Below are 17,798 nucleotides of genomic sequence, written 5' to 3' on the forward strand. Positions count from 1 at the left end.
CTAGTGTTGCCAGGTGGGCCAATTTATACAGCTGGGTCGACAGAGAAATGGTTGGTAGGAACGTCTTGTCCAAGGACGTGGGTACTTGACGTGTTTCAAACTCGGGACCGCCGATAATAATTAAAAGCGTCATTTGTGACTGGACCCTAGTCCTGTGCGTTAGTGACAGTCCTTGTCACTACTTGGGTCATACTAATTGTGGTGTATCGTCTATCTATTTTATCTATCTATTTATTTATTTATTTATTTATTTATTTATTTATCGATCTATCTATCTATCTATCTATCTATTATATCTTATTCATCTATCTGTCTATCTATCTATCTATCCATCTATCTATCTGTCTGTCTGTCTGGTCTACCTACCTACTATCCTATCTACCTACCTACCTACCTAATCTATCTATCTATCTATCTATCTTATCTATCTATCTATCTCGGGCACCTCTTGCCTGCTACTTGCGATCATGAGCTTCTCCTTGCCCATTATCAGGGAAATGCGCCATCTCTTCCTGTCAGCTGCACGGCCCTCCTCATTACTGTACTTTGTGTACTTATGTTATAGGGGCCTTTTAGGTCTACCTTCACACAATCTTGTATCGTAGTTTTTGTTTCTATTTTTTAGAGGTGGATTTTTTATCTGCTGATTAGATTAGATTTGATTTGATTTGATTGTTGATTTGATTTGATTTGATTTCTTTCCACCAGTGACAGCGAACTATATGCCATGGTCGCATTATGACTGCTTATATCAGTTGATTAGATGGGGAGGGGGAGGGACATCCCGTCGCCGCCTGGGAGTTGCCTGAGGTCATTTTTTTTTATTGTTCCATATTCCACATTTCAACAAATACATAAAACATAAACATCGCTATACAAAAACCTGGATGAATTGTCAAGTACAGCTTATAAGACAATGAAATATGTGAAATATGAGGAATCTACATAGAAGCATTGCTTGTAGGGTGTAGATTCCTAGATGAGGATGTGATATTATTTCTTACTTGGTTATGTAATTAAAGGAATGACAATTTGTGAATTGGAGAAATATAAACGCCGAAAAGTAACAAGAAAAAGAAAAAAACAAAGAAAACAATGTCCGCGGCATAAGACTTCTTGAGAGTTGCGTGATCAATTTGCTCAAATGCTGCTGACATGTAAAGAATATGATAAGCATGCTATGATATTTTCATACAAATTGAAAAATAAATGAACAGATAGACGGATAGATGGATAGATAGATAGATAGATAGATAGATAGATAGATAGATAGATACAGTGAACTCCCGTTATAACAATGTCCTCGGGGCCGGCAATTTTCTTTCGTTATATCGGAATTTCGTCATAACCGAACAAAGAAATTATTAAAAAAAGACATAGAGCGGATAACGTTGCGGCCTAATTTATATTTTGTTATAACCGGTATTTCGTTTTCACTGTGTTCGTTATATCAAAAAATGCAATGTTTGATGATTTAAAATACAACATAAATGTATGTGGGTTTCTCCCAACGTATTTACTTGCACGTGAATTTGTGTATGAACATGTAATCTTCTGTCGTCACAGAATGCAATTACGGGCAGGTGGTCAGCCAGTGCGTGTGTCCCAGGACTTGCAGGAACATCCACTCCCTGGTGTGCGGGGACGACGATTGCGAGGAGGGGTGTCAGTGCCCCGAGGGACAGGTGCTGGACGAGTGGAACGAACGATGTGTGGCTCCGAAGAATTGCCCCTGCGTTATGGACGGCACACCGTACGCAGTGGGCGTGATTCGAAAATATGGAAGCGATCTCTGGTAACTTCGTATCAATATTCTTCTCTTTCTCACTCCTTGTATTTACTTTTTGTCACCATGTCAAGGTATGCATTGCATTCTCATTACTATTTGATAATCTGTACATACATTTTCCATCACATTTTATGACCTGTACTTCTTTAAAAATAATATTGTGAAGAAAATATGAATCGTCGAATGAACACTTTGTATTATGTATCACTAAGTTGTTTGATGAGAAAAAAAGCATACCTATATTTATTGAATTGAATTCATTTGAATTCTTATTCATTGCTTCATATATTTTTTTTGAAGTTATAAATTCCACATAGTTATCATAAGATACCCTTTGATATTTGCATCGGAAGCGGGTTTGAAATCGCTGTGAAAAGTAAAGGATTTTTTTTTTTTTTTGGGGGGGGGGGGTTCTTAGTAATCCTTGGATGTCAATTCGCTGCCACCGGGTTTTACCTTTAGCTAGAGATGCCACATTCGCCACATCTGAGATTAGTAAAGATCCATTTCCAACAACTTTGTTTTGGTGCAGTTATAAAAGTCACAGTCTATAATTGTAGTTTCGTTCGTCAGGTTTTCGTAGTATTTTCCTTTATCTCGTAATGTCGCGTTGAATTTGTATGAACACGTATATGTAAATATTTTTGTATGATTATAATGAAATGGTTGAAATAGAACGTGCGTTTTATCATTTCCTCAAGTACCGTCCCTAGTATTGAGGATTATAATTATAAAAAATGAATAAAAAAAGAACGGTTGTTTATCACCCATCGTGTATTATGATAATTTTCATTCAAAGCATTTGCCGGGCTGGGTCCACGTGGGAATGCGCCTCCACTGTTGATGAAGGTAAGACCCCATCCCCTTCAATTTCGCCTTCCAATATTAATTGATTCGTCTCTGTATATCTTTACATTTCATCAGCAGTCAAGTAGGTAGCAGGGTCGGCGCCGCGTTTTTAAGAGTGTGGGACCAAGTTTATATTTCTGGTGAAACTTCCAACAAGCAAAAGAAAAAAAGTATAAAAAAAAGTGGGGGTGGGCCCCAAGTGGTGAGACCCTATTTAGGCCTAGTCTGGCTTCCAGACCCTCTGCTCGTATCATTTTGCTATACAGGACAGTGACGCCCTCAGCGTCGAAAAGTGGAGTAGGTTTATCGTCACGGGGCGGTGACTTCGTCGCTGCGGAGTCCAGTTCGCAAAGGGTCTGGAAACCAGACTAATGTAGGCCCATTACTTGGCGTAAATACTCAATTTTGAGTGATACACGCCATTAAAACCAAAACAACAACAACTATGTATTATGCAAAAAAACAAAACAAAAGAAAAGAAAAACAAGTGGGGGCCCGAGCGCCTGGGGCCATTCCCCCCCCCCCCCCTCCCCCTCCCCCCTCCCCCCCCCCCCCCCCCGCCAATAGCCCGCCCGCTGGAGGTGACGGGGTCATGACGTCCAAAACAAAAACAAAAACAAGTGGGGGCCCGAGCGCCCCGGGCCATTACCCCCCCCCCCCCCCCCCCCCTCCCCCATAGCCGGCCCGCTGGAGGGGACGGGGCCACGACGTCAGAACAGTACGTCGTGAACAAAAATCGAAATGTTTGATTAACACCGCGGAAGTCGCGAGTGGACTGCAGCCATTTTAAACCGCTCTAGTGAGCCAGAATGTCCACACGATCGAAGAGTCCGTTATTTTGTAATGATGCGACGAAAAAGTCAATTTCAAATAATGAAGACACGTCTGAAGCAGCCAACATTTTAAAATATCATTGCGACATTCGTTTTTACTAGATGTGCTTAAAATTTGCTGTAATCTTTTTTTTTGTTTTGTTTTATCTAACATTTTCTTTGTTCCGGCTTCTTTTAACAGGATCGTGCTGGGCCTATGGCATTTCCTCCTTCATCACCTTTGACGACAATGTCTTCAACTACGATGGTAAAGTATTGGCATGATATTCTTTTTTCCCCTTTATCTTGCATTTCAGGACATTGTATTTTCTTTGTGTGTATGTGTATGTATGTACAATGTATGTGTGAGTTCGCAAATGCACTTGACACATCGTTTCACGTGGCCCATCTCTTGTTTCACATGATAAAGCTTTCACGTTTCATATTCCTAATTGAGCAAATGAAATTGAAAACGTATCTGGCAACGAGTAATGTATGGGATGCACTCGCTGCTGATGTACTTGCAGGCTTCTTTCAGTTTGTTAGAGAGTTGGGATAACCGATTTCGTAGGGATTCATGTCTACAATGGTGTGAACTGATTTTTTTTTTTAATTTTCGTACTGTTTATTTGTTAATTTCACATTCATTTTACACCGATGTTTCCTAAAGCTGTAAGAAAAAAGAAGGATTAGAAAAGGAGAAACAAGAAAGAGAAATAAAACGAGGGACAAGAGTTTCAGAAGTGTCAAGAAAAATACCTGCAGTTACAGATGTTGCAATTTCATTCGAGCTAACGCTGCCTGGCGAATGTGTCATTGTCTGGCGGTGGCTTTTGTCAAAATTATATAATAAATGCAACCCCCACACCCCTAATTGTCTCTAGGGGCCGTGACCAATGTTGTACAGAGGCGGATAAATTTTGGTCTGGTCTGTTAGCTTCTCTCTTTACTGGTCGGGGGTTAGCTAATCACATAGACACCAATCATCAACAAATTTCCAAAAGTTAGAAAGAGACTAAATATTGCTTCGCAACAACAGTGAATATAAAATGCGGGAGAAGGATAGAATTTACGTTGAAAATGTCAATGCTGCGAACAGCATATTTATTCACCGACCTGCCTTCTCGTAGGTCTGAAACAGATACTTGATTACAAACACCAATTACTTTCAATTGAACACATCATTTATCACTTTACTCTTCTACACCTTTGGAGACCGTTTCATATTCTACCATCTTAGTCTATGGGAAAGGGAGGGGTTTGGTTAATAGGGAAAATGATGTTAGTGGGTGTGGCCACTTATCTCGACATCGGCATGGTCGCGGGATGAGGTTCTCGTCTGCATGTCGATCGAGCTCGTCCAAGGGCTGGGGCGTCCGTTGACCGGTCTGCCTTCACTGCTTCCTTAAACAGATCGTCACCATTGCTGTCCACGCTGTGGCAACCTGACAGGACGCTTCAACATCTCTGATGACATCAGTCGACTATTTCGAGTTCGTTACACAACACATTGGTGTAAACCAAAGTTCTGTATTGTCGTGGTGTACCGTTTCTCGACTTGTCGTTGGTCACCGGTTAACTTATTTCGACAGTCCGACCAAGGTCCTCGTCACATTCACAGCGTCGATAGAGTTTAGTTGATTAATATGGAGGGGAGCATGATGGATAAGGAAGGGGATCTTCTGACTCTATCTCTGTGGTCTCCAACTATTCTTGGCCCTTCTCTATCTTCTGGTCTCTCTAATCACGCAGCTCCTCTGTTGTTTCCCCTCTCTATTAATTATCTAACTCTCCTCAAACATGGTCTTTTATAGTATTGGCATCCTTTCCCTAAAAGTATTTCATTGGCTAAATCTTATTTTGGGGTGTGATCTTCACTGGAAATTAATTTCTTATTGGTCAGTTGTTCCATTAGCTCCTCCCATTCGTTTCTGTAGAACTCCGTTTTCTTGGATTCATCTCAATTTCTGATTAACTCGCCCACTGTCTTTTGGTTTCTTTATTTCCTCTTTCTCTGTAACCACTGGTCAAGACTTATTGTTTCTTGGATAATAAAATCATAAAACAAATGAATGCTAGTGTCCTTAAGACGTCCAACGTCATCGTCATCATTTTTTTTTTTTTGGGGTTGTTGTCCCTGAATTTGTCTTTGGAATTCCTGTCTGACCCAATGCACTAAAGTACATCAAAATAAAGGAGAAGTTCTGCTGGAGAACGACCTTCTAGACCAGCGAGGGTCATTCATGTTTTAGGGATCGGAGGGCAAAAACACGTCATTCCCATAATTTGGATTGGGGCTTTGGTGATGGAGAGTGCGGGGGAACTGACCACTAGCTGGAGAAAGTAGGTAATGTCAAACTCATAAATTCCAAGGACCAATAACTTTTCTTGGGAGAGGAGAATTGACCAAAAAAAAGGAAGTCTAGCTGGAAGCAAAATAAAGGGTTTCATAAACTCCAAGAAGGGGAAAAGACTGATTCATATTGACGTCACAGATTGACTTGGAAAATAACTGTAATGCTTCTGTTTTCTTTAAATTTCTATCTTCTTCTATTCTATCCTTTATTATATGTGCTAGTAGCCATCTGGGCTACATATATATATATATATATATATATATATATATATAATCAAAAGAAGAAAAATATGACTTTTCACGTATTTCATATACATGCTATAGTCTCAGATTATTTAAAGACTATCTACTCACCAGAATTTGGAAGTTAATGTATGTGTATGCTGAAGTTTGAAAGGAATGGTAAACTGTTTGCACATATTTTGCATAACCATCAGTGTGACGATTCAGTTTGATTTTAAAAAATCGAATGTTTATATTGATCATGATAATTTCAGATTATGTAAAGATTATCTATACACTAGAATTAAAGTTAATTTATGTGTATGTTGAATTTTGAAAGAAATAATGCACTGCTTTTACATTACCACCGCAGCTGCGTATTCAGAGGAATTACTTCTGTATCAGTCGTGCCAAGTTTTTTCATGTATGCTTTATACTCATTGTAATTTCATTATGACGTAACATTGCACTGTTGCCAGGATGCGCGCTGGGTGTTAGGATGCCTAGCATGGATGCGTTAAAGCGCGCATCCTTGGTAACACGGTTGCAATATATTGTTATGGCTTAATTTTGTTATTGTTCTCTCAGTATCAACACTTGAGAAAGGGCGGCGAGACGCTCGAAAATTTGTGTGAAGAAATAAACCGTTGGTGAATACAGCATGAACTTTGTTGCAGCTTTGTTACTTATCTATATATATATATATATATATATATATATATATATATATATGATAAAAACCTAAAATGGCAATTAGATCTAAAAACGCTTTATCCTGGCGAGGAAAGCGCATGATTTAGAAACAAGACACCAAACAGGTTAGTCATCGCATTCTTCATCAGAGACCAGGATGCGATGTGATGATAGATTAAAATCCGTTTCTGAAGCAGACATACACACAAAGGTATACGTCTACTCCTGATTTCAAAACTAACCTGCCTGTGATGTGTCATGGAATGCGTCTAGTCTGGTAGCTAGTTGCTGCCACGGTGCATGGTAACCGCGCAGAGTGTCTGTGCGCGTTAGGCGTAGCAACGACGCATCCATGGACTGGTTCCCTCCATGAAGAGCCAAAGATGAAGAGCCAAAGATGTAAGGATGAATTCAGTGTTGAAAAACATGACGAAATGAATCCCTGATAGCTTTTCAATGGACTTACATTGCCAACGTCATGCTCCGATTTACTATCACGAAGATAAACGGTTCAGAGACCCACCTCATCTTGTCTTTCACTGGCGCAACCTCACACCTCAGGCCCCCAAAAGACATCCCAGCCAGTAGTTGTGCCTTGTCCGTGATGGAATACTGTTTCCTGATAGTCAACGGTCTTTCCCGTAGTCAATCAGACTTTTCCTGATAGTCAATCAGACTTTACCTGATAGTCAACCAGCCTTTCCTGGTAGTCACTCATCAAAAACGAACAGAAGTGAATGACATATATATATATATATGTGACACTGCACCTCAAAACAAACAAAAAGTCGCCAGACATCAATTTTTAATAAGACCATATTCTGAAAGAGCAGACTTTAAGCTTTAAAATGATGTATAACTCAAATCAAATGGACTCTCCTAACCTACCTAAATATTGGAAAGAAAGCACAAACTCAGGAAAAGTGTGAACTGAGAAAAGAGGCTCTGAAGTAAAGTGTCTATTCAAGCGCTTAATCTTTACCAAGCCGTACTGGCTGTGCAATGAATGGGACAAAAGACAGGAAGTAAACCACCAGAGTAACAACAATGAAGAGATTATCAGATCAAACTGAAATTAAGCATGCCTCATTAACACATTCTGTCCATAATTAATGCCAACTTTCAAAGCAGTAGCCCTATCCTTTCAAAAGTTATTAGAGTTGAAAGTGAAGGGTGTGGACAAGGTTTTTCAGAAATGAAAAAGGGATTCTAAAGACACACCTAATCACACTATTCTACCAAAAATGTTCGAGATAAACTGCTAAAAAAACACACTTTCCTGCCCGTTTTATGATACCAAATTTTAGCATAATGTAAAAGAAGACCCGCTCTTTCAGAAAATATGAAAAAGTCAAGTTTGGCTAGGTTGACCCATTTCACTTATTTTCAGTCCTCACGCAAAATCAGTGTGTGCGACTTTATGTTCGTTTTGAGGTGCGCGGTCACATATATATATATATATATATATATATATTTATATATAAATAAAAAAAAGCTATTGTAGCGGTGATCTCTTTCGCAAAAACATTATCCCAATTCACCGGTGCGTGAATCTCATTAAAAGATCCAGCTGAGGCACGCGGCTGGTTGTTATTCATAACTCTTTGCCCCCCAAAAAGGAACATACACATAAAGGGTTGAAAGGTTGGTCCGTCGGGTAATCAGGCTTGGGTCTGCCTGAACCGCTATGACGTCTCCGTGGCCGAGCAGTGTAAGGCGTTGGCGTTTCATGCCAAAGACTCGGGTCCGATTCCCAGCGGAGACCAATTTTTCAACTCTTGCACTGTTCCGAAAAGTAGGAACAGTGAGAGGAATAATGATGTGAAAGCTACGCACCGATTTCTCTGTCCTTTCTCATACATGTATATAAATGCATGCACATGGGTGTAAGCAAAAAATGGTTACGCAAAGACTCCAATATTCGATTATAATTTATGTTCTCACTTCCCTCAACCCCCTTTCTTTCTCTGTCCCCCCCCCCCCCTTCCTCTTATTACCATTCTTGCACAGGTTCCTGTTCATACATGATGGCCACGGACGGCTGTTCGCCAAACACCAACAGGACTTTCAGCGTCATGATCGAGAGCATCGACTGCGCCGAGGGCGGGGCCTTCTGCACCAAGTCCGTCCACATCGAATTCGTCGACATAACCATCGACCTTATCCGCGGCGTCGACCCCAAGGTTCGACCCCCGGAGGCCTGTGCGTGCGTACAAGATATCGGCGGAAGATACACATTAGTGCAACACGAAGGTACGCCAAGATTGTCGCGATCGTAACGACATCCTTTTTTTTCTTGCCCATGTTACCGGGATATTATTACGTTGTTGTTGCTGCCTGTGTAGTTGATGTTTTTGTTCTTGTTCTTGTAATTGTTGTTGCTGCAATTTCTGTTGTTAGTGTTGTTGTTGTTGCTGTTGCTGCTGCTACTGCTACTGCTTTAAATGAAGCTTAACCAGTAAAGATGAAGACATGCCTATGTAATGGCGGGTCCGGGGGGGGGGGGGGGGCGCCCCCTCTTTATTTTTTGTCAAAACAAAGGAAATAAAAAGAAAGAAATGGGGGGGGGGGGTGGCGTTGCGCCTCCCTTTTATCTTGTAATGGCGCCTCCCCTTTACGTAATTCCTTGATCCGCCTCTGCTATGCTGGTCACAAGTCCATCCCATTATAGAACTGTATACTACGTATAACTTGGTCTGACTGAAGTGAAAAAATCTCCGAACCCGTTGTCCCTAATTTCAAGACGGACGGTATGCTCATCAAGCATGTCTAGTGGAAAGAGGTCGCATTACATTGCAGGAACAAAGCGTCAGTTCGTACCGCCGCAGTATGCGTTTCATAATATCCCTGCTAGAAAGAACACAATGCCCCACAGTGTGAGAACCACAGTGTGAACACAGTGTGAAATCTCTTCACACTGTTAAATTCTAGCGTTTTAACAGTATGAACACAATCCGAGTCGTCAATTTCCAGTGTGAAACAAAACATTACTATATGAATACTCTGTGAAAACTACACCACAGTGTGAAATCATCTTAACACTGTTAAATTCGAGCGTTTTCACATAGTCGACTATGAACACACTGTGAACACACTGTGGGACACTGTGTTCTTTCCAGTCGGGATGAGGCAATGAAAAATGCTGTTTTGTTTTTGGTAACCGGCTGCTATGTTCAGACAGGCAGATGCAGCACAGATCCATCTTAACAATCCCGTTTTCTCAGCAAAATTCACAAAATTAGATGTAGAGCAATGCCATCCCCGACCTATCGCATTTTTTTGTCGGACAATGCGTTGTCATGGTAACCATAATTTTACCAAAACTTTGTGGATTGAGTAACCCCCATATTATTTAAGTAATCAATTTCAAAATTGGCATCTGTGTTGATCTATAGGTGTAGTTATGCAAGACACTTCATGGCGTCACATATTATGGGGCAACACTGGGGGTAGAACAAGCAAATATTATGTTGTTGAATATTGTAAGATGATTGATGTTGCAACTGATTGACAAATTGCCCTACATCGACGTAAATAAGCACTGAATTGATCAGTGTTTTAGTAGTAGCCATGATAAAAAATCATGGGCGTACATACTCGAGCAGGATTCGAACCCACGACCTCCTGATCACCGGACAGGCGTCATCTCCACTAGACCACCGAGCTTTCGCCCGACAGCAAGTGTTGGTTCTAATCCTTATAGCATGCAGCGGGTACTGCTTTTTTTTTGTTATTCAAATTTATGAAGTTCTTCCGTCGAGATGTTTTCATTGCAACTGATTGACAAATTGCCCTACATCGACGTAAATAAGCACTGAATTGATCAGTGTTTTAGTAGTAGCCATGATAAAAAAATCATGGGCGTACATACTCGAGCAGGATTCGAACCCACGACCTCCTGATCACCGGACAGGCGTCATCTCCACTAGACCACCGAGCTTTCGCCCGACAGCAAGTGTTGGTTCTAATCCTTATAGCATGCAGCGGGTACTGCTTTTTTTTTGTTATTCAAATTTATGAAGTTCTTCCGTCGAGATGTTTTCATTGCAACTGATTGACAAATTGCCCTACATCGACGTAAATAAGCACTGAATTGATCAGTGTTTTAGTAGTAGCCATGATAAAAAATCATGGGCGTACATACTCGAGCAGGATTCGAACCCACGACCTCCTGATCACCGGACAGGCGTCATCTCCACTAGACCACCGAGCTTTCGCCCGACAGCAAGTGTTGGTTCTAATCCTTATAGCATGCAGCGGGTACTGCTTTTTTTTGTTATTCAAATTTATGAAGTTCTTCCGTCGAGATGTTTTCATTGCAACTGATTGACAAATTGCCCTACATCGACGTAAATAAGCACTGAATTGATCAGTGTTTTAGTAGTAGCCATGATAAAAAATCATGGGCGTACATACTCGAGCAGGATTCGAACCCACGACCTCCTGATCACCGGACAGGCGTCATCTCCACTAGACCACCGAGCTTTAGCCCGACAGCAAGTGTTGGTTCTAATCCTTATAGCATGCAGCGGGTACTGCTTTTTTTTTGTTATTCAAATTTATGAAGTTCTTCCGTCGAGATGTTTTCATTGCAACTGATTGACAAATTGCCCTACATCGACGTAAATAAGCACTGAATTGATCAGTGTTTTAGTAGTAGCCATGATAAAATTTACGTCGATGTAGGGCAATTTGTCAATCAGTTGCAATGAAAACATCTCGACGGAAGAACTTCATAAATTTGAATAACAAAAAAAAAGCAGTACCCGCTGCATGCTATAAGGATTAGAACCAACACTTGCTGTCGGGCGAAAGCTCGGTGGTCTAGTGGAGATGACGCCTGTCCGGTGATCAGGAGGTCGTGGGTTCGAATCCTGCTCGAGTATGTACGCCCATGATTTTTTATCATGGCTACTACTAAAACACTGATCAATTCAGTGCTTATTTACGTCGATGTAGGGCAATTTGTCAATCAGTTGCAATGAAAACATCTCGACGGAAAAACTTCATAAATTTGAATAACAAAAAAAAGCAGTACCCGCTGCATGCTATAAGGATTAGAACCAACACTTGCTGTCGGGCGAAAGCTCGGTGGTCTAGTGGAGATGACGCCTGTCCGGTGATCAGGAGGTCGTGGGTTCGAATCCTGCTCGAGTATGTACGCCCATGATTTTTTATCATGGCTACTACTAAAACACTGATCAATTCAGTGCTTATTTACGTCGATGTAGGGCAATTTGTCAATCAGTTGCAATGAAAACATCTCGACGGAAGAACTTCATAAATTTGAATAACAAAAAAAAAAAGCAGTACCCGCTGCATGCTATAAGGATTAGAACCAACACTTGCTGTCGGGCGAAAGCTCGGTGGTCTAGTGGAGATGACGCCTGTCCGGTGATCAGGAGGTCGTGGGTTCGAATCCTGCTCGAGTATGTACGCCCATGATTTTTTATCATGGCTACTACTAAAACACTGATCAATTCAGTGCTTATTTACGTCGATGTAGGGCAATTTGTCAATCAGTTGCAATGAAAACATCTCGACGGAAGAACTTCATAAATTTGAATGATTGATGTTGTTTATAATTGATTTTTGTTATAAGAAATGAATGGAGAATTTTGAGGTATATAATAGGCCTATGATAATGTATAAGTGAAATAAGAGCTTAGTATAGATAATAGTTATTGATTCTGTATATTGATAGAAACAAAATTTAATGGTTGTGCACTTTTTCAGGCACGTATATTTTGATACATATGATATTCCCATATATATTATAGAAGACTCATTTTTTTTAGAAACCCAGTCAGTATCATTTTTTTTCATTCTGATTGCAAATTGATGCATTTAGTCTCATTCTTTATTTTCTCATTTTTATGAACAGTTCTGGTCTGTATGATGTAGACCTATTGTGTTATGTTGATGTTATTTTTTGTGATTGTTACCTTGTATGTATGTGTTTACAGGGCCCCCTGGAAAACAGTACTTGATTACTGACGGGGCCACCCTGTAAACGAAATAATAACAATAATAATAATAATCGCGAGGCAATCGTCATTGATTATTAATTGTATTTAATTTGTACTTGTGTGTATGTAGAGTTTCCATTTCATATTTTTTTTCATATTTTGTATGTGCTTGAATGTACACCGTGATTGTATTTAATTACATGTATTGTTCATATTCTCATTTGTATACTGATCCTTTCAGTCCTTCACTGGGTACTGCTGATCAGTCTCTTTATATACCAATAAATAAATAGATAAATAGATAAATGAATAAATAGATAAGTAAATAAATAAATGAATGAAAAGATAAATAGATAAATAGAATACAATAAAATAAGAAATAAAATAGGTAATCGAAATATATGAGTACAAACAAACGAATATACAGGTTAGAATGAAGAATGAATGAATAAATATATCAATAAATCAGATTAACAACACATTCCAGTTTGCTGTCTCGATATGTTTATTTGTAAAATGGCTAGAAGTGACTCTGACTTATACGCAGAGTATAAGATTATTTGACTTTGATTTGATTTGATTTGATCATTGTTCAAGTACGTAAGTGTACATGTATACATATATTGTTGGTGTCTTACATGATACATAAACATAAGGATAGGTATGTCTGCTTTTACAAAAGGCTTACACAAAGTTAGATCACTTTGATCACTGAGCAGCAAGGCATGACAAAATATTTTCAAACCGAGGTACAGGTGTACATGGTCGGTTACATGATTATGTAATACACTTATAGATTATAAGGTGCGGCGAAATTTCCAGGAACGAATTTCATGTATAGTACACGTAAACATGATGAAATCAGTGATATCCAGACAGCGGCATAGTTTTGTTATATATTTCGAAGATTGTTGTGGATGTTACAAGTGTGTCTGACGTTTACTCGCAAGGCGTGGCGGTCCAATGGGACGGCAGAAACATGGTCATCGTCACTCTCAAAGACGAGTACATGGGACGAGTGTGTGGCTTGTGCGGCGACTTCGACGGCAGGTCCGATGACGATTTCACCAAGCAACAAGGCGATTCCACTCGAGGTAGAAATAACGCAATATTTGATTTTTTTTTTTAAATCTTGAAGAGTTTGATTATCAAAGAATAAATGAATGACTAAAGAAAGAAATATTAATGAACCAAAAAAATAAACTCGAATAATAATTATTCTTGCGTCGCTAAATTACATTCGTGTATTATTTTAGTTTTAAATGTCTATTTTTACATCTCTGGTATCGCTAAATTCTAATTTTGCACATATCAATTAACATGCCATTCGCAAGAGCTTTAAAAGCTAAATGTGACCGTGCATCACAAAACCAACAAAGAGTCGCATTCACTGATTACACGAAACCAACAAAAAGTCGCATTCACTGATTCTGTTTTAGGACTGAAAATGAGTGAAATAGGTCAACCCAGCAAATTTGTATATTTTTTTCATAATTTCTGAAAAAACAAGTCTTCTTCTTTATTACACCAAAGTTTTGGATCATAAAACGAACAGGAAATGGATTGTGCTTTTAGCAGCTTTTCTTGAACAATTTTTGATTAAATTGTGTGATTAGAGGAGTCTTTTTCATTTTTAAAGACCCTGTCCATACTCATGACTTTCAACTTTAATAACCTTTAGAAAGGATGATGCTACTGCATCGAAGGTTGACATTAATTATCCATGAAGTGTGGTAATAATGCATGCTTATCTTCAGCTTAATCTGATAATCATTTCATTGTTGTTGCCCTGGTGTTTAATACGTCCTGTTTTGTTTTGTTTTTTGTTCCATTCATTGCACAGCTAGCACGGCTTGATAAAGATTAAGCGCTTGGATAGATCCAGTACTTTAGAGTCTCTTTTCTCACTTCACACTTTCCAGCGTGGGTGCTTTCTTTCCAATATTAGGGTAGTTTAGGAGAGTCCATTTGAGCTGAGTTATTCATTTTCAAGCTTATAGTCTGCTCTTTCAGAATTTGCTCAGAAATAAAAATCCATGTCTGGCGACTTTTTGTTGGTTTTGTGATGCAGGGTCACAAATAATACCTTATCTAACTCTTTGACCCCTTATGTGTATAATTCTTACGTGCCGCCATTATTGTTTTCGCAACTATAAAATGCCCATAAAATGCAATGCTTTAATTTTTTATGCTGTTCTTACTCATTATCTGGATTGTAACAATCTGTAACATCCATTATGTAACAATCAATTGCAATGGCGGTCGCGTGCTATGTTATACATACTGTTTACTTCGGGGATTTTTTTTTTTTTTTTAATGGAAAATTTCCTTCAACGCAAACGCATACGCATACGCATACCAGACGTGAACGAGTTCGTCGAGAGCTGGGCAACGCGTGAGTGTCTTCCCTCCAGCGACATGACGCCGGCCTGCGTGAGCGAGGTGGAAGAGAAACGGAGGCCCTGGGCGGAGGTCATGTGCGGCACCATTCTCGAAGGTCCCTTCGTCGAGTGCCATCAGTTCGTGAGTGCATCAAGATTGCACGGGTGGACCAAAGCTCCTGTCCCTTCATGACTGCATGTCCACATCTCACCTCTTGGTGTACCAGTTTCAAAATCTCAGCACAGAGCTTTATTTCTTTCTCCATTCTTTCCCGCTCCTCTTTCCTCGTTCTCCGTTGTCTAGTAACTGCGTATGCGCATTCTTCTTCTGTTCTGTAATTTATGTGTTTTGTTGTTGTTGTTGTTGCTGTTTTGCTTGGCCGCTTATATGTCTTCTCGTTTGGCCACACTTTCCTGGTATACACGGCCAAATAGTGCCTGTGCAACAATATTGCTATAACAATGTAACAATATGTTCTATTTGCATTCTAAAACAACTATTGTTGGAAGTATGCTTGTAATAGCAGCATCATAACAATGACCAAATGTACAATAGTACACTGATGGCTTTAATATGAACACATCTTATTGGAATATTGGTGTTGCTGTTGTTTTCATTGCAGTGTTCCACGTCCCGAAAGCTTGGCTTTTTAGTGGAACACTCGTTTCCATCGTTATGACTACCTCTCAAGGTCTTACCATGACAAAGCGTGCAAAATTCATGAAAATCCGTCGAGATGTTTCATTGCAACCGATAGACAAATTGCCCTACATCGACGTAAATAAGCACTGAATTGATCAGTTTTTTAGTAGTAGCCATGATAAATCATGGGCGTACATATTCGAGCAGGTTTCAAACTTGCGACCTCCTGATCACCGGACAGGCGTCATCTCCACTAGACCACCGAGCTTTCGCCCGACAGCAAGTGTTGGTTCTTATCCTTATAGCATGCAGCGGGTACTGCTTTGTTTTTTAAATTGTGCTTATCTAAGTCGATGTTGGGCAATTTGTCAATCACTTGCAAAGTGTGAATTGTTCCTTTTTGGTGTGTTATAATACCATTCGTGCGTATTATTTTATATTGTGCCCACGGAACTGTCCTTTCCAACAGGATGAAAGTCAAATTGACACATCTACCACTTTGTATCATGTATTTTTTGATGGAAATGAATAAACTATTGAATTGGAAGAAAAATGAAGAAAGGGGGAGTGAGAAAGAGGAAGGGAAAGAAGGACAGAGAAGGGAGAGAGGAAAAAGATAGAATCAGACGGACTGATAGACAGACAGACATACTGACTGTATTGACCAAGAAATAAATGAAAACCCACACACGTGCGCACCAAAAGGAAAAAAAAATCCCAACAATTACGAAACGTCAGTAACAATGCACATGAGGGACACCACAAAATTAAGGGCGTCACTGTAACCACTTACCTTACATAAAACACAAGAACAACAACCAAAAACCAAACAACCAAAAACCTTAGCAGTATATTATACTGCTAAGGTTCTCTCTCTCTCTCTCCCCCTCAGTTTCTCTGGTTGCAAATCTTGTGGTGTATATGTTTCTAATTTTGTTGTATTTTTTGATCGAAAGGGTTTTTTGTAATATATTTACGGTTTGTTTGTTTGTTTGTTTTTTGTTTGTTTTTGTTTTTGGTTTGGTTGATTAGGTAAACCCAAGTCGATATTACGAGCACTGTGTCAGCGACAGCATCAAGTGTTACCGAGGAAGCGACTGCGAGTGCTTATGTGATGCCCTGGCAGCCTACGCGCAAAAGTGCATTGAGAAAGGTGTCTGCGTCAACTGGCGGACCGAAGATTTGTGTCGTAAGGAAGCAGTCTGTTTGTTTGTTTGTTTTTTTATTTTCCCACATTTCCTTTTTTTTTCATTCATTATTCTCGCATTCATTCTGTTATACTATTATGTATATATATGTGAATCAGCTTGCTCTTGGATAAGTCGTTATAGCTGGGAATACTGAAAAGAAAATCCCCAGTATAGGAAAGATGGTCATTTCTTTCTGAGCAGTGGATAGTGCAAAGTGGGAAATATGTCTGGATGAAGTAAACATAGACGTAGTCCACTCTCTCTCTTATAAAATCCCAAACAAATAAGCAAGCAAGAAAACAAACTGAATAGCAAAAAGCCAAGGAAACACATTATACGTAAAATATAACATTTATAACACAAATGAAATATAATTGGAAACCAACATTGTTTTCCCCGAAGGCTTTTTTTTCCAGGTCTACTGATAATTGACACTTGCGACAATTATCTGGGGTCTGTAATGAATGTGACTGTCACATATAATCATATGAAATTATTCTTCTTTTTATTACCTTTTTTGTTTAACAGCCGTACCTTGCCCATGTGAAGACCACAGGGTCTACTACCCGTGCCACAGCAGCTGCCCGACAACCTGCTGGGGGTGCGCCGATCAGGGCGAGTGCATCACGCCGAAGATAGAAGGGTGCTTCTGCGAGCCCGGTACGGTGGAGCGAAACGGAACTTGCACTCCAGTACCAACACAACCAACGACCCCTGGAACCCCCATCACCACGTGGTTCTCATCGACGAGTAAGTACCAGCATAGGTTCGAAATATTAAGCAGCCCATTCTTCTTCAACAGAGCCTGATCTAAAGAAGTAGGCTGATCGTACTAATGTTGAAAATAAAATGAACAAAAAAAAATTGCATCGAGCCTCCGGATGTTGTCAAAAG

The 17,798-nt window shown here is 39.8% G+C and overlaps 1 protein-coding gene across 1 annotated transcript in view; it reads left to right on the top strand.

Annotated features, from left to right (window-relative positions):
• LOC139708332 (mucin-6-like) overlaps positions 1-17,798 on the top strand; it is a 43,744-nt gene that overhangs the window by 18,920 nt on the left and 7,026 nt on the right. The window contains exons 18-25 of the mRNA XM_071620293.1: positions 1,567-1,795; positions 2,589-2,638; positions 3,653-3,718; positions 8,732-8,974; positions 13,641-13,784; positions 15,053-15,213; positions 16,747-16,903; positions 17,433-17,654. Coding sequence (XP_071476394.1) covers positions 1,567-1,795; positions 2,589-2,638; positions 3,653-3,718; positions 8,732-8,974; positions 13,641-13,784; positions 15,053-15,213; positions 16,747-16,903; positions 17,433-17,654 — 1,272 coding nt within the window. The remainder of the gene's footprint in view (positions 1-1,566; positions 1,796-2,588; positions 2,639-3,652; positions 3,719-8,731; positions 8,975-13,640; positions 13,785-15,052; positions 15,214-16,746; positions 16,904-17,432; positions 17,655-17,798) is intronic.

Source organism: Diadema antillarum, unplaced genomic scaffold, assembly GCF_040938485.1.
Source record: "Diadema antillarum isolate AM-2024a unplaced genomic scaffold, OU_Dant_1.0 seq00001325_RagTag, whole genome shotgun sequence".
NCBI lineage: Eukaryota > Metazoa > Echinodermata > Echinoidea > Diadematoida > Diadematidae > Diadema > Diadema antillarum.